The sequence below is a fragment of the Gavialis gangeticus genome, unplaced genomic scaffold, assembly GCF_001723915.1.
Source record: "Gavialis gangeticus isolate Ggan-Ray unplaced genomic scaffold, GavGan_comp1, whole genome shotgun sequence".
Taxonomy (NCBI): domain Eukaryota; kingdom Metazoa; phylum Chordata; order Crocodylia; family Gavialidae; genus Gavialis; species Gavialis gangeticus.
This window is the reverse complement of record NW_017729014.1, coordinates 17,010,742-17,019,788: the sequence shown is the minus strand read 5'-3', so window position 1 is coordinate 17,019,788 and position 9,047 is coordinate 17,010,742. Positions and strand designations below refer to the sequence as shown.

Sequence of the window (9,047 nt, the reverse complement as noted above, 5' to 3'; positions counted from 1 at the left end):
GAGTGCTGATGCAATTATAATGCTTGTGGAGCAGATGCCATATCTATTATGCCTCTGAGTTTGAAAAATAATGAGGAGAAAGGAAGAGAAGGATACGGAAGGGCAGGGAATACCCAAAATTAGACAGATTAAGGCACAAAGCCAGATGCCCAGTACTATAATTTCTGTATAATTTCCTTTTCTCAAAAGGAAAAAATACATATAAAAACAAAATCTAGGCACTTGGAGAAGACAGTGATTAGGAGCAGTCAGCATGGATTCACCAGGGGCAAGTCATGCCTGAACAACCTGACTGCCTTCAAGATGACTGGCTCTGTGGATGCGGGGAGACCAGTGGATATGTTGCACCTTGATTTTAGCAAGGCTTTTGATACAGTCTCCCACAGCACTCTCACAAGCAAGATAAGGAAGTACAGATTGGATGAATGGGCTGCAAGGTGGACAGAAAACTGGCAGGAGCATTGGGCTCAAAGGGTAGTAGTCAACGGTTCGATGTCTAGTTGGCAGCCAGTATCAAGCGGAGTGCCCCAGGGGTGAGTCCTGGGGCCGATTTTGTTCAATATCTTCATTAACAACCTGGAAGATGGGACAAAATGCACCCTCAGCAAGTTTACAGATAACACCAAGCCATGAGGAATAAATGAGAAATTGGAGGATTAGACCAAAAGAAATCCCATGAGGTTCAAGAAGGAGAAGTGCAAAGTCCTGCACTTAGACTGAAATAATCCCAAGCACCAGTGCAGGCTGGGGATGGACTGTCTACGCAGAAAATGACATGGGGGTTGCAAAGGACAATAAGCTGAATATGAGCTAACAGTGTGTCCTTGTTGCGAAGAAGCTTGATGGCATACTGGGCTGCAGTGTTCCCAGCAGATCAAGGGAAGTGATCATTCTTCTCTATCTGGCACGGGTATGAAGCCACATCTGGAGCACTGTGTCCAGTTTTGCCACTTCTGAGAGATGACATGATGTAACGTTAGTATATTACATGGAGACACTTGAAAGGGAGGCAATGGTGAAAGTTGCCAAGCACCCATTCCATCTTCCAGGAAAACAAAAGAAAGAGAAATAGATGAAATGGAAGTGGGATGGGGGAGAAAAGGGACAAGGACACAAAAAATACAGTGCATGTAATGGGTGTATTGAAAACACTACAGTTGCTGGAACAGTACTTACAACTCATCTTGGATGTTATCTGTCAGCTTGAAGAGCTGTTCTTGTCCTTCTGCTTGGCTTTCTGAATACCGTGGCAGGAGCCCTTGGGGATTTCTACAGCAGCGTGGCTTCCTCACTCTCTCAGCTTGTGCCCTACATACAACACATGCACACAAAACTCAGTTGCATTAATTCACTCAATATATTAAGTCACTGTATAGACACGGTATATTTTTGACATAGAAAAGCCACTAAATTAGGCTTTTATTGGCACCTGCTCTATTTTTAAACTGTAATACAGGTTTCCCTTGCTTTAAGCTGTACATGCGTTCCTGGAAAATGGCACATAACTCAAATTCGCATCAAGGGAACCCACTTTACAATGTAACAAATAGGAATACGTTTCAAGACCTCGACTGTACTGACGCCCAGACCCATTTCTACCACTTTTACAAGGCCATTTTGGTACTCACCAAAAGAAGACAGTACACACAAGCACAGGGCACTATCATAAGGGGGAGGGCAACTACAGAAACACGTGCCACAGACAATGAGCAAGGAGCACAGATACACACAAAAGATTATATTTTGGCGCGCGTCATTCCCACAATGCACCGCACAAAGATCACATAAGAGTGAATTTACCTTACATATAATGAATTTTTTTTTATATAAAAAGGGTCATCGCATAAGAGCGAATTTGCACATACAGAACCCGCATGAAGTGAGGGAAACCTGTATTATATTTGGGGGTGGTCTAAGCAAATATGCAGGTGGATCCACTTTTTTCAATTCTCCACTGCAGGCAGGTCTCAAATTGAAATCAAAGTAATTTGAATTGGATTGAATGGTGCTGCATAGGATACCCAGTTCTGCTTTACTCTCTGCCTCTTTCAAATAGCACCACTTTGGGTACGCTGCATGCTCTTCAGGTATCTCTTTCGGGTTATTCTAATTCTTCAAGAGGTTATTTAGAGCCAAATGGCGTATTTCTGATTAGTCCACTCTGTCTGCTCTTAATGCTTTCTACAGGCCCTGCAGAATGAACTGCTTTTGTCTTTTTGATCTGAAAGGAAAAATCCCACATCGCAATGAGGTTTTTAAGCTGCTTGGCAATAGCGGACAAGAGTACTTGCCTTCTGCAGATGTTTTCTCTGGAGTCTTGTTGTTTCTTTAGTACCTTTCCCCTTCAGCAACTCTGTCCCCAATTCACCAACCCTCCCCACCCCCCAGTCTTGAGTTCACAAAAGCCTATGTTTATGCTATATATCTTATTTAGTTAGTCTAAAGTGTATACCCTTCTGGGACAGACTTAGACAAGCTTTCCGGTATCCCCAACCATGCAGTTGGTCTAATAAAAGGAATCACCCGCAAAAATTCTTGTCTTGCACAAATTCACTTGGCGTTTAGATTACTGCTGCTTTATTCTGCGTCAGGGATGTATTTGGAGGAAGCAGAGTTCATGGTGAATCACCAAAAGTTGGCAAATCTGTACTTCCACATGTGATAAACAATTTAAGAATTAACTTTATTAGGTTGTTAGATCATCAAATGCTTCAATATATAGTGAGTCTCACAGTTTCATAGTTTCTAGGGTCGGAAGGGACCTGAGCAGATCATCTAGTCCGACCCCACCCTATGAGATGTCTCATTTCTGGAGAAACATCTATCACTGCTTCTGACTGGAAGACGCTACAGAGGAAACAAAACAAAAAAAAAAAGTCATCACTGTTAATGACCGTCTTCTTGCTGAACAATGGGTATGCTAGGGAAGGTGACTTGGGTGAAAAAAGTTGTGTTAAAGTGATGCTATAGCTCTGATGGTCCAGAAATTATGCAAGAGGCAAGGACTCTTAGGGTGATAGCTTTTACTGGACAGACTGCATAGTTGGGATACAGTTAGACAAGCTTTCAAATGCAAGACATTCTTTGTCAGGTCATTAAGTAGAAAACCAATTAAACCGTGGCCCAGGCCATGTAACAGTTTTCTTGGTAATACTCCAGGGCTTTCCTCAAACTTTGATCACGCTCTCAACCAAAGCACCTCTGTGATGGCAGAGTCCTCTTTTCTGCCAACACTTAAACCACCGCCGCAGACTGGAGCAAGGCTTCTGCCAACAGGCACACATGGGCACTCCTCTGCCTTCTGTCAGCTGCTGCCATCTGTTCAGCAGCTGGTGCTTTCCCAGGGTGCATTTCTTGCTTTGGAACACAGCTGCTGCCTGAAGTTACACAAAGCCATCAGAAATGCATGGACACGCATGCGCTCTTGCAGCTTGGCAGCGGTGACTGCTGTCCGCCGCCAGAAGCTCTGGCAGGAGGCAGAGGCAGATGAGTATAGACGGGGCCCAAATGCATCTGCAGGGAGGTGAGTGGAGAGTGGAAAATCTTTAAACAGGAGAACAGTCGCTTCTGACTGCGGAAACAGCCTATGGTAGAAGAGGGTACAGGCAGTTCTTGGACTTATGACACAATTGGTTCCTGGAAACCGTGTCTTAAGTCAAAACGTTGCAACTCAGAACCGATTTTCCCATAGGAACAATGTTATAAATGGGAGATTGGTTCCTGAATCAAAGCCCGATACCCTGTTTTCACCAAAAATAACCCAGAATGTTCTACTCAATCAATTACATGAGTAATAAGTAATATAGCTACATCAATGTATTTATATGGTAAATACCAATCATATTGATTTGGAAAGACTTCTTTGAGGTTACTTTGCTAGACTTTTTGCAGGGCTCTTGGTTGACTTCTGGAAGGGTTCTTGGCTGGTAGGGGCATGCGAAATGTGTTGCATTCGATTTGGATTCAGCCCAAGTCACTGTCCCCAATTTGATTCGGCAATGCAGATCACTGTCCCCAGTTTGATTTGGCCAAATCCGAAGATTTGATGCTGATTCGGCCACAGACACAGTTTTAAATGTTTTTTCTACATACCTTGAGGTACCAGCACGGCTTGTGAACGCTGCAATGCTGGGGCAGATAGAGTGTCCCACACAGGAGCGCATAGCCCCCCGCCCCCATATGCTCGGCAGCAAACCAGGAAGTGGACCAGAAGTACTTCTGGTCCACTGGGGAGCATGGTGGGGGTGGGGGGGCCCATGCTCCCCCGGCTCGGCAATCAGCCATGGGGGGACCCCAGGTGCCCCCCCCAACCCAGGGGGCAGTCGCCAGAAGTGCTTCTGGTCCACTTCCTGATCTGCTGCCGAGTGCGCTGGGGAGCCCCCCATACTCCTGTGGGACGCTCCAACCGCCCCAGCATCTCAGCATTCATGAGCCGCCTGGTACCTTGAGGTATGTAGAAAAAACATTTAAAGCTGTGTCTATGTCTGAATTGCCGAATCTTTCCGAATCAATTTGGAGAGTTCTGATTCAGTTCAGAGAGATTAAAGGGTCTCCTGATTCAATTCGGAGATTCAGCCACTGAACCGGGCTGAATCTCTGCCAAACTGAATCAGGGACCGAAGCTTTGCACAGCCCTATTAGCTGGAGTCTTCTCATGAGTCTGGGCTGCAGGTTTTTCTGGAGTCTCATCTGCTTTCTTAAAGAAAGTGTCTAAGGAAGTTTGGACGGATGTTCTCCAGGAAGATGGGTGACGCAGCAAACTTGTTTGCTGGCATGGTGTCACGTCAGATCAAGCATTGTAAAGTCAAAACTGACACCAGAAAGTCAAAACAGGGTGTCAATTTATAAATGTCATAAGTGCTGTGCATTGTAACTCAAAATGTCTTAAATCAAGGACTGCCTGTACTGTGGGGATAGTGATGAGAAAGAATCCCCGATACAGAGAAGCTATGGGCAGGAGGTAGAGATCCTTGATCCATAGGACTCCAACCAAATCCTGACAAGATCTGAGAGGAAACTATGGGATAGTGTAGAGACTGTTGTTTCCTCTAGATATTGTAAAGAGTAACTGCATTAGAAATCTTTCCAAAGCCTGCACACTATTGGCTTCACTTATTACATGTCCCCAAGTAAGTAAATTAAACTAGAAGTGCCCACAAAGTTAATGTTTTGGGAAAAGTGTGGTTAAGCTACTTTGGCATTTTGAGGGGACCAAGAGCTGTTCAACCACAAGCCTTCAGCTCTACGAAGGGGTAACAGAGCACCTGTACCCAGGATGTGTGGCAAAAAGACAAAAGGCTACTATTTTTGCTTATGCACGCTTTTGAAATAGAAGACAGATTAATGCAAACAATGAAAGAATAGGCAGATTGATGGGAACTAGCTGACTTAACATAAAGCAAAGTAACCTGAAATGCCTCCAGTGTTTGAGGGTGTGACTGCCTCCATTAGACATTTTCCAATTTTGCCTCTAAACTAGGTAACAATACCATACATTTGGTATTAGAAGCTGACTACGAACCTGATATACAGCACTGCACTACTGAGAAGTGCTTCTCTGCTATGCGTCCGTGCTGTTTAGAAACCCCTAGATAAATGGTGCCTAGCAGAGTGCTTCCTTAAACTGGAGAAAAGGAAGCTATTCCCACTGCCACGGTGGTGGGGGTGTTGGGATGGGTTATCCACAGAAGCATAAAAAGTTATAAAATAGCATTTCAGCCAAGGACAGTCAGGTATGAGGAGGTAAAACTAGAAACCTCTTTAATCCATTTATCTAAATTCTTGCAAGCTCCTGTTTCCAGGCAGGTGGAAAACCCAGGGAAGTAAGCTAGTCTGTAATCAAAGAACTTAAATAAATAAAAGGTTAAAACAAATCTCTGCACATCTATTAGCTCTTAAGAGCCATTCACTTGGGAGAGTTTTCCTTCTCCCCATGCACTATTACTCTGCAATCTCAGCAGCCCAGGCTCTCCATCTGCACTCCCTCATCCAGTTACAGCAACCTTTTACAACTTTACAAGGCACACCAATTTGCTGAATACAAATGAAGAGATTAGCTACAAGAGAGGGACAAACTGTTTATCTAACCGGGCTTGTTTTCTCATCTTCCTTGCAAAGTCTTTGCAACCTTCCTCCTTCTTCCAAGGACTTTCAATTGCAAAATTTAAAATCAAGACCAAGAGACTCCACCAGCAACATTGAAATACTGATGTTCAGCCTTGACTGCCCTGATGCTACACAGCTTTTGATTTTGCCAAGTGAGGAATCATCTTCCCAGATGAAACACTTTAACACTTTCAGCTCCTATGCATTTTTACTAAAATCACAATATGAACGTTAAAAGTGATCAGCGGCATCTTAGAACCACATGATATGAGACTCATCTATTACAGATGCAAACATTTAGTTTCCTAAATGTATAAAGAGAGATTAATTCATTTACAAAATGAAATAAGGTTGAAGTGAAAAGTAGTATTTCATTGTTAGCATTCATTTGAACGAGGGCAACTTCAGCACTAAAGTGAACACGTAAAGTTCACAGCCCAAATCATTTAAATTATTTAATTTTCTGCAGAACAGCCTAAAAAGTCTAGTAGCCATGTATCCTGCATGTGGAAAGCTGAGACAATGTAAAAGTAAGAGGAAAGACCCATGGGGAAGCAGTTAAAAAACAGGAGAAGAAATCCTAGGTTCTTTTCCAAGCTTTGCTGCTGGCCAACACTGTGATCCTGATCATATCATGTAATTTCTACCCCTCCGATTTCCCTTTCATAAAACAGGAATAATAATTCCTTCTTATCCCAGGTGCACTGATGAGGTTTAATTACGGGGTGCTTTTAGACCTCTGGATCAAGCTGTATGAGATGAACAAAGCAGTACTGAGTTTCATTATGATGCTACTAAGCAATACCAAGTAAAAAGGTCTTTTTCTTTATTAAGATAACAGAATGTTTAAAGGAACATGGTCCCAAAGGGAATCAGTATCCTAATCCTTGCTAGCTTTAGAGCTCACTGGAAAGTCCCATTTTTGTGTCTCACATGCCTCAGAGAAAAAAAGGACACCCGAAGATGCCACATATAGGAGAAAAAAAATAAGTAAATCTGATTACCCCTGGAAAGCCCCTACCAGCTAGTATCTAGATACTGTAGCAGCAAACATTTAAAAATGATAATACAGTAGCAGGTTTGAACAGGGACCCCTTTCAGCAATAGGGCAATCATGATCTGTCCAATGAAATATTTCCATTTAGCATTCGGGAAAAGGAAATGAATAAAGCAGCCTCAATCCACTCAACCTGGAATGAGCAATGACAATAAATACTATTTTTTATATTTAATAATCTCCCTAGTACACTTTTACATCTCATACCCGACCTTGCTGGGGTCACCCTACCCCCAGTTGTCTTTCCTGCTCGGTGCAGTGCAGGGGGCTGGACCCGATGATCTGCCGAGGTCCCTTCTGGCCTTTACAATCTATGAATCTATGGATCATTTTCTAATACTTCAGCAGCAGAAATGAGTGCAGGAATCTGAAGAGTGGCAAATGGGACTGTTGCGAGAAGCGGGGAGAACAGATCCTTTTAATCCAAACTGTTCGAAGGAAATCAGATAGGAGCAACCTGATTTTCAGAAGCAGGCCAGAGAAACAGAAGAAAAGTATCACATCCTGTTTCTGAAAGACTCCTGGCAACTTTTTTAGCTGCATTTTTTTTTTTTGGATGGCATAAGTTCAAGAGTATAATATCTCTACTCTGAGGATGTGTTTACTGATCTTCCTTGCTCTTTGGTAGGTATTAAGATGTTCAACCTGGGGATAATTCTCCTCTTGGTGATAAGGTCAGCTGACTTTTAATTAAGCGCCACTAGTGTTAGCATGAATTGCACTGATTGTCTTAGTCCATCAGCCACTGGCAAACTGGTTTGTTTGGTCTGGACAGCTAACAGCATTCCACACGACTTGATTTCTTTTTTTTTTTTTTAATCTACAATTTGTTCTGCCGTCTCGAGTTACGTTCTGTAAATAATAAGCAACACTGATGAAATACAAAAAGCTGAAAATTTGTAAAGCAGAATGAACAGTGGTGTGCCCACATCTGTGTTACATTAAACATGCACTCAACAGATTTGCTGATTCTTTTTTAATAAGCACACAAAGGCAATACAAGACAGAAATGCCCTCATGTCTACTAGTCACAGCGGGGAACAGTGCCGCTGAATGAAGACACAAAGAGATTGGGAATAGTGTCAAGAAGGTTGCGGCACACAGCACAGTGCTTCACTGTTCAGACAAAGCTCAACACTTGAGAATATTATTTCTATTTGCTATAGATGCATTTAAAAACTGAAAAGCTCGTGCTACTGCCATGGCAGCAATTTGCTGGCTTTTACCAAACAGGCCATAGTATTCCTGGGATCCCGCCAAAAGGGTTTAAACTAAGAAAGAAGGAAAGAAAGAAAAAGTGATCAAATACATTAGTTCCTCAGCTGGTGTAGGAGGAACTCAGACGTTAGGTTGTAGAAGGCCATTTAAGAATCTAGATGAAAAACTAGTCTGCATAGTTGACTGCGTGTTTAAATAGCTGCAAAGGAAAACTTGATACGGGACCCAAAGTCAATATTTGCAAGTATTTTTCTCCAAATTGTAATTTCTCCCTCTATTCCTTTTACAAACCTATGTTCACCCACATGCTATTAACATAACATGAAAGCAAAATCTGGCCACAGATAGTGCAATAGTAACTGAAACCAAGAGAAGATCCACATACTTATTTTAGGCAAAGTTTGCTGCAGCAAAGTTCATTAAACATTCTTTAGTAGTGTTAGTACAATACTGTCCTCCAGGTATACCCAAAACCGATTTGAACTTATTAACCTTAAAACAAACAAGCAGGCTGGAAAATAAATAGTTTGCTTTAAGGAGAAACAAACAGAGCTGTCCTACATGTAAAAATGCTTGAATATAAAGTTCAGTTTTTGTCAAACCCAACACAAATGAGAGTGTTTACATGCTGCTATTTACTCAAATCCAAGATGAGATTCCCCCCCCC

At 42.5% G+C, this 9,047-nt stretch overlaps 1 protein-coding gene across 5 annotated transcripts in view; it reads right to left on the bottom strand.

The window, feature by feature from the left end:
• VPS13D (vacuolar protein sorting 13 homolog D) overlaps window positions 1-9,047 on the bottom strand; it is a 209,533-nt gene that overhangs the window by 14,420 nt on the left and 186,066 nt on the right. For all 5 annotated transcript variants that reach the window (XM_019511864.1, XM_019511868.1, XM_019511865.1 and 2 more), the window contains one exon: window positions 1,177-1,308. In XM_019511864.1, the coding sequence (XP_019367409.1) occupies window positions 1,177-1,308 (132 nt within the window). The remainder of the gene's footprint in view (window positions 1-1,176; window positions 1,309-9,047) is intronic.